This window comes from Gorilla gorilla, chromosome 2, assembly GCF_029281585.2.
Source record: "Gorilla gorilla gorilla isolate KB3781 chromosome 2, NHGRI_mGorGor1-v2.1_pri, whole genome shotgun sequence".
NCBI lineage: Eukaryota > Metazoa > Chordata > Mammalia > Primates > Hominidae > Gorilla > Gorilla gorilla.
Genome location: NC_086017.1, coordinates 48,310,562 through 48,330,734, shown reverse-complemented (window position 1 = coordinate 48,330,734; position 20,173 = coordinate 48,310,562). Strand labels below are relative to the sequence as shown.

General features: G+C 40.1%; 1 protein-coding gene across 4 annotated transcripts in view; it reads right to left on the bottom strand.

The window, feature by feature from the left end:
* Window positions 1–1,226: 1,226 nt before the first annotated feature.
* The window catches only part of XYLB (xylulokinase), an 82,844-nt gene continuing 63,897 nt past the window's right edge, over window positions 1,227–20,173 (bottom strand). Inside the window, exons 19-20 of one of the 4 annotated variants that reach the window (XM_019024710.3) lie at window positions 8,300–8,454; window positions 1,227–3,975 (exon numbers count right to left, since the gene is read on the bottom strand). In XM_019024710.3, the coding sequence (XP_018880255.3) occupies window positions 3,921–3,975; window positions 8,300–8,454 (210 nt within the window). In that variant the 3' untranslated portion in view covers window positions 1,227–3,920. Of the gene's footprint in view, window positions 3,976–6,025; window positions 7,564–8,299; window positions 8,455–8,994; window positions 9,831–15,108; window positions 16,754–20,173 lie in introns of those variants that run through there. The other 3 variants (XM_063703703.1, XM_055381291.2, XM_019024711.3) reach the window with 3 other exon arrangements.

Genomic DNA, 20,173 nt, shown 5'->3' with positions numbered 1-20,173 from the left:
TGAGTTAATGGGTGCAGCAAACCAAATACATGTATACTTATGTAACAAACCTGCACGTTGTGCACATGTACCCTAGAACTTAAAGTATAATAATAAAAAATTCAAAAAAGAGAGAGGCCTCAGGAGAAGCCAAATCTGTGAACACCTTGATCTTGGACTTCTGGCCTCCAGAACTAAGAGGAAATAAATGTTGTTTAAGCCACCCAGTCTGTAGTATTTTGTTATGGCAGCCCTAGCAAACTAACACAACTGTAATAGCTTAAAATATGCATATTGGCAATGCCTACAGCAACCACTAAAAACTAAAACAAAGAAGCTGTTGCAGGTTGATTCCTATGAGCAGAGATGGAGTTCAGTGTGAAGGATGTTTATTAAGGAGTGCTCTTGGGATAAATACCTGTAGAAGGAAGGTGACACAAGCAGGGGTGGGCAGGATGAGAAGTCAGGTTGTTATGCTAGTCCAATAATAGCCTTGGCCAAGCCCACATGAAGCTACAGAACTAGAATGACTCTTCAGAATTGTGCTGAGTTGGATTGAGATGGTCAGACCTTAATATTCTTGCATTCAGCACTGGATGTTAGCCATCTTGGGAAGGCGAATGACCTTGAGCAAGGTAGCTCTCTGCAATCGTGGCAATCCCTGAAGGGTCTGTCAGCAGAAAGCTATCTGTCAACAGGTCTCCCAGCAGGGGAAACAATAATGACTTCTTGAAGAGGAACCTGAGCAGCAATTAACATTATTCATCACAGAGATCTAACCAATATATGGAGTGGAGATAAAATGAGATAACAAAAAATACTCAAATAACTCAAAAGAAGGCAGTTAAAGGGGAGAGGACAATGAACAGCTGGAACAAATAGAAAACAAATAGTAAGATGTGGGATTTAAAGAAACCACATCAATAATTACATTATGTAAATGGACTCTAAACACTCCAACCAAAAGACAGTGTTTACAGTTCAAGAAGATTAAAATTTAAATGATTTAAAGAAACATATAACATGCAAATACTAATCTAACAAATGATGGAGTGGCTATAGTAATATCAGGAAACGGTATTCAGAACAGTGAATATTAACAAGGAAAAAGAGGAACATTTCATGATAAGTGGGTCAAATCATCATGAAGATATAACAGTCCCAAATATGTATGTCCAAGTAATAGAACCTCAAAGTATATGAAGAAAAATGGAAAAAACTAAAAGGAAAAATAAAGAAATACACAATTATGGTTGGAGATTTTACTAGTGCTCTCTCAGTAATTGGTATAACAAGTATATAGAAAATCGGTTAAGACATAAAAGACTTGAACAACACCATCAATCTAATTCGACCTTATTGTCATTTACAGAACACTCAACAAGAGAGAAAACACATTTTTTTCAAATGCACATGTAACATCCCCCAAAATTAAACTATATGCTGGGCCAAAAAATAAATGTCAGTAAGTTTTAAAAACTTGAATTTATGCAGAGCATATTCTTAGACCACACAGATGACATTAAATAACAAAACCAAATTCTAGCAAAAAGTTATCTGGAAAATCCCCTAATATTTTGGAATTAACCTAAGAATTAACGAAAAATAGCAAAGGAAATCAGAAAACATTTTGAGCAGAATGACAATGGAAACAGAACATATGAAAATTTACGGGATGCAGTTAAAGCAGTGCATACAATGAAGCTGATAATGTTAAGTGCTTATGTTAGGAAAGAGGAAATGTCTTAAATCAGTTATGTAGATTTCCACCTTGAAAAGCTAAAAAACATTGACCAGGCATGGTGGCTCACACCTGTAATCCCAGAACTTTGGGAGGCCAAGGTGGACGAATCACTTGAAGTCAGGAGTTCTAGACCAGCCTGCCCAACATGATGAAACCTGTCTCTACTAAAAATACAAAAATTAGCCAGGTGTGGTGGTGGGCGCCTGTAGTCCCAGCTACTCAGGAGGCTGAGGCAGAAGAATTGCTTGAACTGGGAGGCGGAGGTTGCAGTAAGCCAAGACCATGCCACTGCACTCCAACCTGGACTACAGAACGAGATTCTGTCTCAAAAAAAAAAAGAAAAGAAAAGCTAGGAAAAGCAGAACAAATTAAACCTGAAGTAAACAATAAAGAATGGAAATCAATAAAATAGAAAAAAGTATGATCAATAAAATTGATAAACTTCTAGCTAGTCTGATTCAGAAAAAAGACAAATGACCAGTTTCAGAAATGAAAGGGAATTCTTTCACTACAAGTACTACAGACATGCAAGGATAATAAAGGAATATTTAAACAAGTTTATGCTAATAAATTTGACAAGTTAAAATGGAAGATTGTGGCCAGGTGCGGTGGCTCACGCCTGTAATCCCAGCACTTTGTGGGAGGATTGCAGGAGTTAAAGACTAGTCTGAACAACATGGTGCCAAGACCAGCTCAGTCATGGAGACCTAACGAAGCGGTACTAGAGGAATTAAGACAAAGACACAGGAATACAGTACAAAGTGGGGATTAGGGGGCTGACAGCCTTCAGAGCTGAAAGCCACAAACAGAGCTTGACCCACACATTTATTGACAGAAAGCCAGTGATAAGCATTGATTCTATAGATTGTAGATTAGCTAAAAGCATTCTTTATGGGAAACAAAGCAATCTCAGCGAGGAGCAGAGAAACAGGCTCTGGCTGATTATCTGTAGCAAAAAACATGCTGTCAAGGCACAGGCCTTTCCTGCTATCGTTTGTGGTTTGAGCAGTTTTTTGCTCCGGGCGGGGCCAGGTGTTCCTTGCCCTGCTCCAGTAAACCAACAACTTTTAGCAGTGTGCATGACAGCCATCATGAGCATGTCCCATTGCTGCAGAAATCCTGTTTATGGCCAGTTTCTTTAAGGTCTGTTTATGACAGGGTTAGGGATTGCTACCAACATGTCCCGCCTTTCTGTTTTTGCAAAGTGATAAAGGCATAGGCAGCTTTGTCACAGTAGGCTACTTCTCGCAGAATTCGGGGTCTATATTTGCAGATGTACAAATGACCAATTTCATTTGTATTTCAATTTGATATACAAAGAGAAACAACACCAATTAAAAGCACAGTCATCATTCAAATTACAGAGCCTCCAAGTGTCTTGATCCATTTTAATGGGTTAATAGCTGCTAATCCATCTGAAGCGCCTTCAAGCACTTCAGTTCCTGGCATTAGTGTCAGATGTGCCTGAGAAGATTGAAATATTTGTTCCTTCAGTTGTGTAATATCTAAAGTAAATTTCCAGTATGACCTTTCAAATGTTTCTTAACTCTTTCCCACTCATGCTGTCTTTCATTATACAGATGAGGAGTAATGCAAAAATCAGAAGTATTCCAATCACATTGTAACTGCATTCTATATTCTAGACTAACTACTCAATCTCCTAGCCACATTACAGTTTGTTGGAGATAATTGATTTGATTAGCTAGTTTCTGGTCTATATTAGTTTGGGAATTCCACAGCAAAGTAGAATTTTTCTGCCAATTATTTACATAGTCTGCTGTTTGTACTGTGAAATGCAAAGCAACTCCAGCTGCCGCGGCAGTAGCTGTGACAGCAATCAATCCCATAATGATTAAAATTAAAGTAGCAATGAAACACTGAGAGCATCTCAGAATGTTTTGAAGAATTTCAGTAATAATATGCACAGAAGGAGAGGCTTCCCAAGGACCGGAAAGCTTTACAGGTATCCATACTCCTTCTTGGGTTCTTACCACTAAAATAGAATGATCAGTATTATACAAGGAAGAATTCACACAAGAAAACAATCTACATTCTTGACAAGTCCCATGATGATTAGGGAGATCAAGTTTTAAATCACCCACTACAAGCAGGAAAGGTGGACTTATTGTCAGTCTCAACATGGCTGCAAGTGGGGGGTCCTTGGGTTCCTCCCAAAATCTCTTCCTCAGCATCTGGCTCATGATAAAGTTTCAGGTGTCTTGATGATATCCAAATTGGCTGCTGGTTTTGGCCTGGAGAAACACAAGCATAACCTCTACCCCATGTTATTATTTTACCTATTTCCCAACTTTTTGTTATTGGATCTCTGCACAAAACCAGTTGTTCTGCTTCTGTCTTTGAAGCTGGTTTCTGTAGATGCTGTTCAGCTGCTGGTAGCATCCGGCATTTAGGCAGGCTCAAAAAATTTAAAGTTAATAATGCTAGATTTAGTTGTATGTGCAGAGTCCTATAATCACCATTCCTGTAATCATTGATCCCCCTCTTCTGCTTTTGTAATTGTTGTTTTAGGGAGTGACTCATTCTTTCCACAATGGCTTGTCCTTGTGAATTATATGGGATGCCAGTAATGTGTTTAATATTCCATATAGAGAAAAATATAGCTAGAGCTTGGCTAGTATAGCCTGGAGCATTGTCTGTTTTAACTGAAGCTGGAATGCCCATGACTGTGAAGCACTGCAGAAGATGCCATTTAATACAGGCAGAAGATTCCCCTGTTTAGCATGTAGCCCAAAGTGAGAAAATGTATCTACACATACATGTACATAAGCTAGTCTCCCAAACGAGGGAACATGTGTGACATCCATTTGCCAAAGAGAATTAGGTTCCAATCCTCAAGTATTAACTACTCCTGTAAAAGATGAGGAATGCACCATTTGGCAAGTTGGGCATTGCTGGGTAATAGCTTTAGCTTCTTTCCAGGTAATGCTGTATCTGCGTTTGAGACCAGAGGCATTAACACGGGTTAAATTATGAAAGTGTCTAGCATTAGATAATGCCATAGCAACTAGGCAATCAGCAATTTGATTTCCTGCAGTCAAAGGTCCTGGAAGAGGTGTATGAGCTCTAATACGAGTTATGTAAAAAGGTTGCATTCTACTCTTAACTGCTGTTTGCAATTGGGTAAATAAAGTCATCAGTTGTTTATCTGCATGAAATTGTAACTGAACATTTTCAATTAATTGTGTGGAATGAACCACGTATGAAGAATCAGAAATTACATTGACAGGCATCTCAAAAGCCATCAACACCTCAATTACAACTACAAGCTCTGCTTTTTGAGCTGAAGTATAGGGTGTCTGGAAAACTTTACTTTTTGATCCAGAGTTAGAAGCTTCACCATTACTACACCCATCTGTAAAAACATTTTCAGCACCTTCAATTCGTTTAAATTTAGTTATTCTAGGGAGAATCCAATTAGTTAATTTCAAAAATTGAAATAATTTTGTCTTTGGAAAGAGATTATCAAGAACACCTACAAAATCAGCTAAATGGGTTTGCAATTAAGACTATTTATAAAGGCTTTTTGTATTTGTGCCTTTGTAAGGGGAACAAAAATTTTTCCAGGATCATATCCTTGTAATTTAACAATTTGAGTTCTTCCATTTCCTATCAGAGTAGCAATTTGATCCAAACAAGGAGTTAAGAGTCCATGAATTAGTATGTGGAATAAAAAGCCATTCTACAAGATCTTGCTCTTGAACAACAACACCACTAGGTGAATGCTGAGTTGGAAAAATCAATCTTTTCTGGATCTTTTCTGGATCTATTCTATTTATTTGAGCTTTATGCACTTGCTTTTCAATCAGCTGTAACTCTGCCTCAGCCTCCTTTGTTAATTGCCAAGGGTTTGTGAGACTGGGATCTCCTCTAAGGATAGAAAAGAGATTACTCATGGCAGAGGTAGGAATGCCTAGAGCAGGTCATATCCAATTAATGTTTCCCAGTAATTTCTGAAAGTCATTCAATGTTTTCAATTGATCCCTATGTATGGTTACTTTCTGTGGCACAATGGTAGTGTCATTTACTAAGGTCCCCAAGTAGGAGTAAGGAGTAGTAGTCTGAATTTTGTCAGGAGCTATAATTAAATCAGCACGAGAAATCGAGTTTTGCAAGTGATTATAACATTGGAGTAATATTTCCTGAGTGGGGACAGCACAAAGTATATCATCCATATAATGAATAATGTAACACTGTGAAAATTTTTTACGAGTAGGTTCAATTGCTTGTCCTACATAAGTCTCACAAATCGTTGGATTGTTTAACATGCCTTGTGGCAACACTTTCCAATGAAAACGCTAAGCAGGCTGCAGGTTGTTTACCACAGGAATTGTAAATGCAAACCATTCACAGTCTTGCTCAGCTAAGGGGATAATAAAGAAACAGTCTTTTAAATCTATGACTATTAAAGGCCAATTTTTTGGAATCATAGCAGCAGAAGGCAGTCCAGGCTGCAATGCTCCCATAGGTTGTCTAACCGAATTAATGGCTCTAAGATCTGTCAACATTCTCCATTTATCACATTTTTTCTTAATAACAAAGACTGGAGGGCTGGGCATGGTGGCTCACACCTGTAATCCCAGCACTTTGGGAGGCCAAGGTGGGTGGATCACAAGGTCAGGAGATCAAGACCATCCTGGCTAACGCAGTGAAACCCCGTCTCCACTAAAAATACAAAAAATTAGCCGGGCGTGGTGGTGGGCGCCTATAGTCCCAGCTACTCGGGAGGCTGAGGCAGGAGAATGGCATGAACCCAGGAGGCGGAGCTTGCAGTAAGCCAAGATCGCACCACTGCACTCCAGCCTGGGCAACAGAGCGAGACTCCATCTTAAAATAATAATAATAATAATAATAACAAAGACTGGAGAATTCCAGAGGGAAAACGTTAGAGCTATATGTCCTTTTTCTAATTGTTCAGTAACTAAGACCTCTAAAGCCTCCAGTTCTTCTTTACTCAGCAACCATTATTCTATCCAAATTGGCTTACTTGTTAACCATTTTAAAGGTATAGGTTCCGAAGGCTTAACAATGGCCACCATCAAAAATGATACCCTAAACCCTGACAAGAATTTTTTCCTTCCGCTTGAAGTGGTTTTTTTAAGCCTTGTAAATTTTTTTCTAATCCCATGCCAGGCACATACCCCATCTCTTGTATCACATGCTGACTTCGAGGGCTATATAATTGTTCTATGTAATGGGGAACTTGTGCTCCCCATTGCTGTAATAAATCTCTCCCCCATAAATTTATAGGTACAGAAGTTACAATTGGCTGAATAGTCCCAGATTGTTCATGGGGTCCTTCACAATGCAAAATATAAATACTTTGATATACTTCAGGGGCTTTACCAACTCCAACTATGTTAAATTGAGCGGATTGAATTGGCCACACAGACAGCCAGTGCTGTAGAGAAATGATTGAAACGTCTGCTCCTGTATCTCCCAACCCTTTGAATTTCTTTCCCTGAATAGTTATTTCACAGGTAGGATGTTTATCAGTAATTTGATTTACCCAGTAAGCTGCTCTCCCTTGCTTATTTGTACTTCCAGATCCTCCTGTCTGTTTAGTTTCACTTCTCCCCAATTCCACATATGGCACAATCAGGAGTTGTGCTATACACTCTCCTGGCTCTGCTTTCCAGGGAACAGAAGTAGATATAACAATTTGAATTTCCCCATTGTAATCTGAATCAATGACTCCTGTTTGTACTTGTACTCCTTTTAAATGTAAATTAGACCTACCTAGAAGTGATCCTGCCATACCGCTGGCATCATCTGACTGGAGACAGCAACATTCTTTAACAGTCCCATTACAAAAGGAAAACCTGGTCCATGTTGATTAATAGATTGTTTAAATTCTTTAAGTATTTTAAAAGGAAAAGACTCAAATGTAGCCATAATATTTCCCTGTTGATCAGGTGGGTGTATTCTAACAGGAAACTGCCAAGCATCCATATCACCCTCTTGTCTAGCTTGCTGGATTCCTGCCTGAATAGAACTGAGAGCGGTTGCTCGAGGCGCTGCTCAGTCACTGGGGCAACTACTTTTCGCCCAGTGTCCTCTGGAAAAGAAAGATTTGGAGGCTCAGGCCACTCCTTTTCTTCAGAATAATGAGGGGGTGTAGAGGGGTAGGGACAAACCTCTCCCTACTCTGCTGCTTTAGCTGGCAAGCAAACTTGCTCTGTCACCTCTTCTGTTACTTCGTTAGACTCTCCTTCTTCCTCTGATTCCTCCTCCTCGTCATCTGTGTGGAAAGGCTCCAAGGTGGAATGAACCAGAGCCCACACTGTCCAGTGATAGGAATATCCCCAGCACCATCCTTATATGCCTTTTTCAGTGTGCTGCCTACCTTTTCCCAGACCTCTACATTCATAGTTCCTCGGTCCGGAAACCAGCGGCAATATTTCTCTACTGCACTAAAAAGCTGCGTAAGTCAGCCAGTGCTAACGTTCACTCCTCCTTTTCTGAGGAGATGGCGAAGCAGACTCAAATAAGCCTCATGCCTGCTCAGCCCTTGTCCCATTGTTACCCTGATGCTTCTGAGCTCCCCTTCTTACTCACCATGAGGATTGCTTTAACAGTACTCGGGTGTCCTCCAGCGTAGTTCCACATTTTCTAACCATCGTTCTGGCGACTCTTCGACCCAGGTTCGAGCCCCCGTGTTGGGCACCACTTGCCGAGACCAGCTCGGTCGTGGAGACTCCAACCCAGCGGCGCTAGAGTAATTAAGACAGACACAGGAATACAGTATAAAGTGGGGATCGGGGGCTGACAGCGTTCAGAGCTGAGAGCCACAAACAGAGCTTGACCCACACATTTATTGACAGAAAGCCAGTGATATAAGCATGGCTTCGATAGATTGTAGATTAGCTAAAAGCATTCTTTATGGAAAACAAAGCAATCTCAGCGAGGAGCAGAGAAACAGGCTCTGGCTGATTATCTGCAGCAAAAACATGCTGCCAAGGCACAGGCCTTTCCTGTTATCGTTTGTGGTTTGAGCAGTTTTTTGCTCCGGGCGGGGCCAGGTGTTCCTTGCCCTGCTCCAGTAAACCAACAACTTTTGGCAGTGTGCATGACAGCCATCATGAGCATGTCCCATTGCTGCAGAAATCCTGTTTATGGCCAGTTTCTTTAAGGCCTGTCTATGACAGGGTTAGGGCTTGCTACCAACAACATGGCAAAACCCTATCTCTACCAAAAAAAAAAGGGGAGATTCTTTGAAAGATACGTATTATTAACATTGACACAAAAAGAAGTACAAAATCTGAAGGGCCATATATTTTTATGTAAATTCAGTTTTAACTTAAAAGTTCCACAAAGAAAACATCTAACTAAGATGGTTTCACTGGTGAATTCAATCAAATATTTAAGGAACACATAATACCAAAACCATAACACATACATGCAAAACATTTAACAAAACTCAAGACAAACCTACACATTCTTTTTAAATATTCCTCCCCACCTCCAGCAAGAAACGAAAGGGAAATTTCTTAGCCCGATGGAGGGCGTATTCACACACACACTCTTAGTGATAAAATGCTGTCCCCTAAGATCAGGAACAAGGCAAGGATTATTGCTCTCCCTGCTTCTATTCAACACTATACTAGACATTCTAGCCATTGCAGAAAGGCAAGAAAATGAAATAAAATGCTTACAGATTGAAGAGAAGAAAACTGTCTTTGTTTTTATAGATGACATGACATGATGGATAGAAACCCTACATATCCTACTAATACAAAATACTACCATAACTAGTAAGTGAATTTAATAAAGTTGCAAGACACAAAATCAAACAAAAATTGATTCTTATGGCTGGGCATGGTGGCTCACGCCTGTTAATTCCAGCACTTTGGGAGGCTGAGGCGGTTGGATCACAAGGTTGGGGGATTGAGACCATCCTGGCCAACATGGTGAAATCCCGTCTCTACTAAAAATACAAAAATTAGCTGGGCATGGTGGGGGGGTCCCGAGTAATCCCAGTTACTAGGGAGGCTAAGGCAGGAGAATCGCTTGAACCCAGGAGGCAGAGATTACAGTGAGCCGAGATGGTGCCACTGCATTCCAGCCTGGTGACAGAGCAAGACTCCATCTAAAAAAAAAATGATTTTTATATGTTAGCAACAAATAATTCCATATACCATAGACTATCTCTACATGCTAGCAAAAACAATTGAAAAAATGAAACACTCTTCCAACAGCATCAAAACAATTAAATGTGTACAAACAGCAAATAAGAACATGAAAAGTGCTTAACATCACTAGTCATTAGGAAAACACAAATAAAAACCACAATGAAATTTCACTTCACATCCATAACGATGGCTATTTTATATATACATATAAAGAAAAATAACAAGTGTTGACAAGGATGTAGAGAAACTAGATCCCTGTGCATTACTGCTGGGGAATGTAAAATGGTGCAGCTACTGTGGAAAACTGTGGTGGGTCCTCAAAAAGTTAAACAGAATTACTATATGATTCAGCAATTCCACTTCTAGGTATATACCCAAAAAACTGAAAGCACGGACTCAGATGTTTGTACATCAATGTTCATAGCAGCATTATTTACAATCACCAACAGGTGAAAACAACTTAAATGTCCACTGATGGATGAATGGATAAACAGGATGTGGTATATAAACACAGTGGAATATTATTCAGCCTTGCTACAATGTGATGAACCTTTAAATTTAAAACATTAAAATATTAACTATTTTACATATGTAAAATTTAATAAAATATTACACAAAGTGGAATAAGCCAGAAACAAGAGGAAACATGTATGATACCACTTATATGAAAAACCTAGAATAGGCAAATCCATAGAGACAGAAAGGATAGCGGTTATCAAGGGCTGGGGAGAGAAAAATAGGAGTTATTGTTTAGTGAGTAGAGTTTCAGTCTAGAATGATAAAAAGGTTTTGGAAATGTGTGGTGGTGATGGTTGCATAATATTGTGAATATACCTAATGCTACTGAATTTGATCTTTATATGTTCACAATGAATAATTCAACATACCATGGAATATTCCTAAATGCTAGTAAAAACAGTTGAAAAAATGAACACTTTTCCATGGTTAAAATGATGTCATACATTTTATCACAAAACATGGTTAAAGTGATAAATGTCACACATTTTATCACAAAACATTTTTGAAATATCAAATAATTTAACAAAATATGTGTAAGACATACACTAAAAACTATAAAACTTTAAGGGGAATAAAAAGAACTAAGTAGAGAACTGTCCTTTGTTTATGGAATTTACCCATCATTGGTACATAGAGATCTTCCTCATTCTTTTTTATTGTGTGGATGCATTATAATCTATTCAATCTGTCCTATATTAATGTATATGTGCCTTTTCCCAAGTACTTTGCTGTTATCAATAATTTCACAATAACCTTATACATATGTTGTCTTGTATGTTGGAATTGTGTCTTTGTGCAGATTCCTATCGGAATGGTTAAATCATACTCATATTTAGTTTTGTTGATGTTGCCCAATTTCCCGCCTTAGGAGTTTGACAAAATTGCACTCCTACCAGAAATGTATACAAATGCCTGTTTCTCCACAGCCATGGTAACACAGAATTTTATCAAACTCTTTGATTTTTGTCAGTAAGCATTTTAAAATATGCTTAAAGTGTACTTGCGTTTTTTCTGATACATACATACATACACACACACACACACACACACACATATATATATTTTTTTTTTTTTTGAGACAGAGTCTTGCTCTGTCACCCAGGCTGGAGTACAGTGCTGCCATCTCAGCTTACTGCAACTTCCACCTCGCAGGTTCAAGTGATTCTCCTGTCAGCCTCCTGAGTAGCTGGGATTACAGGCATCTGCTACCACGCCCACCTAATTTTTTTTGTATTATTAGTAGAGACGGGGTTTCACCATGTTGGCCAGGCTGATCTTGAACTCCTGACCTCAGGTGATCCACCCACCTCGGTTTCCCAAAGTTCTAGGATTACAGACATGAGACACCACGCCCGGCCTGATACATATACTTTTTTTTTTTTTTTTGAGATGAAGTCTCACTCTGTTGCCCAAGCTGGAGTGCAGTGGCGAGATCTCAGTTCGCTGCAACCTCCACGTCCCGGGTTCAAGCGATTCTCCTGCCTCAGCCTCCCAAGTAGCTGGGACTACAGGCATGCACCACCATGCCCAGCTAATTTTTGTATTTTTAGTAGAGATGGGGTTTCACTATTTTGACCGGGCTGGTCTTGAACTCCCGACTTCATGATCTGCCCACCTTGGCCTCTCAAAGTGCTGCGATTACAGGCATGAGCTACTATGCCTGGCCTAGAAACTGTCTTTTGAGCAACTATGCCTGCTTGTTGCCCATAGAAAGTTGGGGGTCCAGGGTCTTTTAACATTTAGTCCCTTTTAATCCAGGTTAATGCCATTAGTATAGCTTCCTAAAATGTACTGTGGGTTTTATGTGTCTGATTGGAGTCTACTCTATGTACCAAAAGCCTCACTCACAATTATTTTTGAGATAGCTCCCAATGAGTTTAATCACTGCTATGCCAGGTGTGTGAGGCTGCTGTGGGACAACAATCTTGATTCCTAGAAGAGTCATAAATTCCTAGGGACTACAGGCTCCTGCCACCATGCCTGGCTAATTTTTGTATTTTTTTTTTTTTGTACAGATGGGGTTTCACCACGTTGCCCAAGCTGGTCTCGAACTCCTGAGCTCAAGCGATCCACCTGCCTCAGCCTCCCAAAGTGCTGGGATTACAGGTGTGGGCCATCACGCTTGCCCTACAGTAATATTCTCTATTATCAAGGTAGAAAGTTCAACATATATTCATTAAATCTACTTTATAGATACTGTTACTTAGATCACTTATATCGTTATATGTATTTTTTGTCTCCTTAACTTCAGTCTTGGATGAGAGAGAGGTGTTTTAAATTTCTCTGCTATTTCTAGGTTTCTATTCATTTTTCCTTGCATAATTTGTCATGCAAATGTTATGTGCTTTGACAAGGCAGAAGTAACACAACGGAAACAATGAAAAAGGAGGGAGAGAGAAAGAGGAAAGTAGAAAGAGCTCTTTGTTGTACAGGGGATAGGCAGGAGCCAAAGAATATCACTTAAAGTTGACAAACCAGATAACTGAAGCTCTAACACTCATAAATAGTATATCCTCATTGTGAATTGTGGCTTTTAGCATTTTAATGTATCCTTCATTGTCTTGTCTATTTTTTCCTGAATTCTGCCTTTTCAGATATGGATACTGTAATCTTTGCCTTTTGTGGTCCTACTTGTCTGGTCTATTTTTGCCCATCTCTTTTTTTTTTAGCCTCTCCTGAATCACTTACTTTAGATGTGTCTCTTATAAATAACAGACAATAAGACATTGGTTTGTAAGCCAATCTGATATTCCTTTTAATAGGTAAGTCCTTTCACATGTACTGATTTAACTTATATGCTTGGACTTAATATATTTACTGTATGATGGTACATTTACTGCATGTTTTTCACTGTAATCTTTATTATTGCTTCTTTGAGCATTGATGATTTACATTTTTATTCTAGTAATTATACTATGTATTCTATACTATTAATAGTATAGTACACCTTTAATGCTCTAAATCTCCCTTTTTTCCTTACTTACACTTCATATACTTGGTTTGTCAACTTTAAATAATACTATTTGACATCTACATATTGCCTAAGCAACAAGGAGTTCTTTGTATTTTCCTCTTCCTCTCTCCCTTCTTTTTTGTTTTGTTACTTCTGTCTTGTCAAAGCATATATAGTTTGATACTATTTCATGTGATTAGGCTTTCTGTCCCCACCCAAATCTCATCTTGAATTGTAATCCCCAGGTGTTGAGGGCGAGACCTGGTGGGAGGTGACTGGATCATGGGGGCGGTTTCCCCCAAGCCGTTCTCATGATAGAGAGTTCTCACGAGATCTGATGGTTTTATAAGACAGTTTTCCCTGCTTGCTCTCTTGTGCGTCCATGCTCTTTCTTGCCACCATGTGAAGAAGGTCCTTTCTTCCCCTTCACCTTCACCTTCTGCCACGATTGTAGGTTTCCTGAGGCCTCCCCAGCCATGTGGAACTGTGAGTCAATTAAACCTCTTTTCTTTATAAATTACCCAGTCTTGGGTACTATCTTTATAATTTTTTTGAGACAGAGTCTCACTGTTGCCCAGGCTGGAGTGAAGTGGCACAATCTCGGCTCACTGCAATCTCTGCCCCCGGGTTCAAGCAATTCTCGTGCCTCAGCCTCCCAAGTAGCTGGGATTACAGGCGTGAACCACCACACCCAGCTAATTTTTGTATTTTTAGTAAAGATGGGGTTTCACCATGTTAGCCAGTCTGGTCTCGAGCTCCTGACCTCAGGTGATCTTCCTGCCTCAGCCTCCCAAAGTGCTGGGATTACAGACATGAGCCACCATTCCCAGCCGGGTACTATCTTTATAGCAGTGTGAGAAGGGACTAATACTGTTCTTCCACCCTTATCCCCACTTCCATTTGGCCTCAGATCTACAATCAAAGATATTCAATAGTCATGTCCAGTCCTTTTGCTCAAGTTTCCCCAATCATCTAGTTGGATGAAGCTTGTCTTTTAGTAGAATTTTAAGGAAGAAGTTGTGAGTATAATAGTCCCTGGGCTCTTGTGTAATTAAAATTTCTTCCTATATCCTTGATACTTAAAGGACAGCTTGGTGAAATATGAAATCCTCAGTTCATACTTTGAGTTTCTTGAAAAGGTTACCCCATTGCTATCTTGCTTTGTTGAGAAATTTGAGGCCAACCAGGTCTTTCCTTTGTAAGAGACTAGGTCTTTTGGCCTAGAGGCTTACATAGTTCTTTTTCTTTGGCTTCAAAGTATAGTTGGTAGGCTATGTCTCAGAGCTAATAATTCTGGGTCAATATTCTAAGTAACAAGATAGACCCTTTCAAGATAAAGTTTCAGGTTTTCTTTTGTTTTCCAAAAGTTCTTTGGGGTTTATTTGAGTTTTAATATTTGAATTTTAAATATTAACTCTATGCCACTGTCTTATCTTTTGTTTTCATAAGTTCCAATCTTACCTGTATCATCTTTTCTTTGCCAATCTTCTTTATCTATCATTTTATTTCTGGGTCTTTTTGGCTCTTCCTTTAATATTGCTTTGTTTGTTTTGCTTCTCTTAGCTTTTCTTACTCCTACCTTCTACGTGCCTTAATGTACTTGTGACCATATCTATTTTCATTAAGATAAAATTTAGTATTCATATCTGTGAAGATTTATCTTTTTGTTCAAATTATTTCCCAAGTTCAGTCAGTTCTCTTCTCATATATGCTTGTAGCTTTTTCATTTTTATTCTGAGTTTTTGAATTTCTGATCTCTGGTGTTCTTTTATATCCACAATTATTTATTTTCAAATTCATGTTGAAGTGTTTAGTTACAGTTTACTGTTTCATGGTCCAAGACAGCCTTTTTCTGCTGGACAATAATGTAAAATGTCTTTAAAAAGTAATGTCTAGGTGGTACTAGGGGGAGTTGTCTGTCTTCTTCGGAATCTTGGGCTTGCTGTTGTATCTAATGGGCCGTTATCTTTAACCTCTTGCTTCCTTTGCACCCTTTCATCCACCATGCCTCCAAAGGACACCACTCACTTTCAAGATGGCTTCATCTCCATCAGAAGTGATGCCTTTGGTCCCATTCATTTTCTAAGCCCCTTCCTTTTAACTTCCCAGTAGCTACTGCTCTGATCCACTAGGTCTCAAACCTATCTGCAGGATTTTGTCACTCTGGGTGAGAACATGAGTATTTTGATTTAGCTGGAGTCCTGAGCTCAGTAAAGGCCTTGGGCAGAAGAAAAATCTGGAAGAGTCTGCAGGAGTCAGATCGCAGAGGACTTTCTATAGAGGCTTTTGCAATAATTTGAGCAAGGAATAGAGAGGTATAAAGTAAAACAGGAGGGATAAAGAGGAAGGAAAAAGGAACTCACTATACAAATATAGGAAGAAAACTCAAAGTGAGAATCACAACTTTTCAGCTGATGAAATACTCCAAAATAAAAAAGAAATCCAGAATTTTGGAAATTCTTCCAGAGAAATGACACAAGTTCTTCAGCAAGTGGACTGCAAGAAGAGAGAGGGAATGAGGGAGAAAAAGGGAGAGAAGTTCTAAACTGCGCCACTTGGGAGATGGTCCCTCTCAGTGATCTGTGGGCATAGCTAAAAGGAGGGCACAGGAAGCACGTCCACCAGGCCCATTGTTTGGGTGGGAGGTTGTGAATTATGCCAAGTGAGTTTGGGGAGGGAGGAGAGATGAAGGAGGGGGAGAGGAGAGATGGTGAAAGGAGAGAATGGGGACAGCATGGAGAGGGTGAGCATGGGGCAAGTAAGAGAGGCCCTGCGAGGCACCTCAGACAGCTGAAACAAGGAAGGCAGGGTGTGGGAGACAAGAGACTGTGGGGTTTGGATTGGGGAAGAGGATGGATGGTAGATCAAGGTATGGGGTGGGGGCGGCTATGGGTCACGGTTTGCGGAGGAGTGGGCAGTCAGGGTTGGAGAAAGAGATAGGATGAGGTTAGGGGGTGAGACAGGGCTTTGTCTCCCCTATTCTGCTGATTTGAGTCCCTAGATTAGCTTTAATTCTGCCTCTGCAAGGGTAAAAGTCATAGTTTTTATTGGACATATCCCAGTCTCAGTGTTGTCCTGCCTCCTGGGATAAAAGACAGGAAAAGAGAGATGCTTTCCTGCCCTGGGGCACACGGGCACAGGGACAGGAGTGCCTATCTATCTTCATGCAGATGTGCTGAGGGCAGCTTTAAGATGGTCCTGGACACTCCAAGGAGTCAGTAGGGGCAGGAAGAGCTGTTCAGAACAGAGAAGTGGATCCCTGCTGTCTGGGGCCATGTCGACAAGTGGGGTCAGTAAATCTGGGCAGGCAGGGGCAACAGGGATGCCTGTTCACTCCGGAGGCCCCCGGGTCTGAGACAAGATTCTCTGCTCGAGTTTGGCGTACTGGGGGAGAAGGGCCTCGTAGACCTAGAAGGGCAGAAAAAGCAGTTTAGAACAGAGAGGGGGGAAATGCCTCTCACATCTGGTTGCACTTTGCAATTTAAAATTTTTAAATCCCGTTTACTTGCAATTTAACTTTTTTGCTGGGCAAAAGAAAGCATCAATTCACAAAAGAGGAAATGCTAGCAGTTCTCAAACCTACAGTTTAAGATTTTTTAAAACTGTAAATTATGACGAAACCAATTTTTATGATCAAATCTACAAAATTTAAAAAAAATTCTGCTGAGAGTACCTAGAAATGGCTGCCTCATTGCACAGCTGGTGAAAGCTGGTGATACAACTCTTTGGGAAATAGACTTGACTTTATATCTGTATTAAGGAGCCCATAGTATGGGACCCAGTTATTCTACTTTGGTGAAGCTCTCCTAACGAAATAATCCTAAATGTAGGATGCCAAGTCCACCAAGGGTCTTCTTTGATACCACTAAACATTCAGACTTATAAGACCACCATGAGCCAAGGGAAGACAACCTGGAGAAACACAGTGGCAGGAGGTGCTCCTCTCAATGGAAGACCATGTGGCAGTCCATACAGCAGTTCACACAGCTGTCCAGGAGAGGGTCTCTTTGCCTCCCAACCAGGTTACAGCCCAGGCACAAAGAGTTGAGATCTGGCCGGGCATGGTAGCTCATGCCTGTAATCCCAGCACTTTGGGAGGCCAAGGCGGGTGGATCACCTGAGGCCAGGAGTTCGAGACCAGCCTGACCAACCTGGTGAAACCCCGTCTCTACTAAAAATACAAAAATTAGCTGGGTGTGGTGGCAGGTGCCTGTAATCCCAACTACTCGAGAGGCTGAGGTAGGAGAATCACTTGAACCTGGGAGGCGGGGGTTGCAGTGAGCCAAGATTGCACCACTGCACTCCAGCCTGGGTGACAGAGCAAGACTCTGTCTCAAAAAAAAGAAAAAAAAAAAAAGAGTTGAGATCCACATCATACAGACAAAAGAATGACCCTGGCTTCAAAACCTCATATGCCCTACAAAAGTATCTCCTGTAACAACTTAGTAGGTAGGAGGCATGACCAGCAGGAGTCACTGCCCTCAAGGAGGCCCTGAGGAAGACTTCTCACCAGGTAGTTATGGTTTTCTTAGTTCACATGCAGTTTCCCAAGCAAAGGCCATTTTTACATAAGCAATGTTGCCTAGTAAAACTGTTGATAGTCCACTTTTATGAGATCTCAAGGAAAACAGAGCTAGAAAGTTAACCAAAGGTCAAATTCTCATGTAGAATAGGAAAGGGTTTTTTTTTTTAAATCCTTTATCTAAGAAGACTTAATTATAATTGAAAAACTAAAAGCGACTGTACTAAGGCAAGGAAAATGCTCGAGGAAATTGCGGTTCTGGCAAAAAATTTGCCAGATTTTTTTTTTTAAACTTTAAGTTTTAGGGTACATGTGCACAATGTGCAGGTTAGTTACATATGTATACATGTGCCATGCTGGTGTGCTGCACCCATTAACTTGTCATTTAGCATCAGGTATATCTCCTAATGCTATCCCTCCCCTCTCCCCCCACCCCACAACAGTCCCCAGAGTGTGATGTTCCCCTTCCTGTGTCCATGTGTTCTCATTGTTCAATTCCCACCTATGAGTGAGAACATGCGGTATTTGGTTTTTTCTCCTTGCGATAGTTTACAGAGAATGATTTCCAATTTCATCCATGTCCCTACAAACGACATGAACTCATCATTTTTTATGGCTGCATAGTATTCCATGGTGTATACGTGCCACATTTGCTTAATCCAGTCTATCATTGTTAGACATTTGGGTTGGTCCCAAGTCTTTGCTATTGTGAATAGTGCCGCAATAAACATATGTCTGCATGTGTCTTTATAGCAGCATGATTTATAGTCCTTTGGGTATATACCTAGTAATGGGATGGCTGGGTCAAATGGTATTTCTAGTTCTAGATCCTTGAGGAATCGTCACACTGACTTCCACAATGGTTGAACTAGTTTACAGTCCCACCAACAATGTAAAAGCATTCCTATTTCTCCACACCCTCTCCAGCACCTGTTGTTTCCTGACTTTTTAATGACTGCCATTCTAACTGGTGTGAGATGGTATCTCATTTTGGTTTTGATTTGCATTTCTCTGATGGCCAGTGATGGTGAGGATTTTTTCATGTGTCTTTTGGCTGCATAAATGTCTTCTTCTGAGAAGTGTCTGTTCATGTCCTTTGCCCACTTTTTGATGGGGTTGTTTGTTTTTTTCTTGTAAATTTGTTTGAGTTCATTGTAGATTCTGGATATTAGCCCTTTGTCAGATGAGTAGGTTGTGAAAATTTTCTCCCATTTTGTAGGTTACCTGTTCGCTCTGATGGTAGTTTCTTTTGCTGTGCAGAAGCTCTTTAGTTTAATTAGATCCCATTTGTCAATTTTGGCTTCTGTTGCCATTGCTTTTGGTGTTTTAGACATGAAGTCCTTGCCCATGCCTATGTCCTGAATGGTAATGCCTAGGTTTTCTTCTAGGGTTTTTATGGTTTTAGGTCTAACGTTTAAGTCTTTAATCCATCTTGAATTGATTTTTGTATAAGGTGTAAGGAAGGGATCCAGTTTCAGCTTTCTACACATGGCTAGCCAGTTTTCTCAGCACCATTTATTAAATAGGGAATCCTTTCCCCATTTCTTGTTTTTCTCAGGTTTGTCAAAGATCAGATAGTTGTAGATATGCGGCATTATTTCTGAGAGCTCTGTTCTGTTCCATTGATCTATATCTCTGTTTTGGTACCAGTACCATGCTGTTTTGATTACTGTAGCCTTGTAGTATAGTTTGAAGTCAGGTAGCGTGATGCCTCCAGCTTTGTTCTTTTGGCTTAGGATTGACTTGGCGATGCGGACTCTTTTTTGGTTCCATATGAACTTTAAAGTAGTATTTTCCAATTCTGTGAAGAAAGTCATTGGTAGCTTGATGGGGATGGCATTGAATCTATAAATTACCTTGGACAGTATGGCCATTTTCATGATATTGATTCTTCCTATCCATGAGCATGGAATGTTCTTCCATTTGTTTGTATCCTCTTTTATTTCATAGAGCAGTGGTTTGTAGTTCTCCTTGAAGAGGTCCTTCACGTCCCTTGTAAGTTGGATTCCTAGGTATTTTATTCTCTTTGAAGCAATTGTGAATGGGAGTTCACTCATGATTTGGCTCTCTGTTCTTGGTGTATAAGAATGCTTGTGATTTTTGTACATTGATTTTGTATCCTGAGACTTTGCTGAAGTTGCTTATCAGCTTTAGGAGATTTGGGGCTGAGAAAATGGGGTTTTCTAGATATACAATCATGTCATCTGTAAACAGGGACAATCTGACTTCCTCTTTTCCTAATTGAATACCCTTTATTTCCTTCTCCTGCCTAATTGCCCTGGCCAGAACTCCCAACACTATGTTGA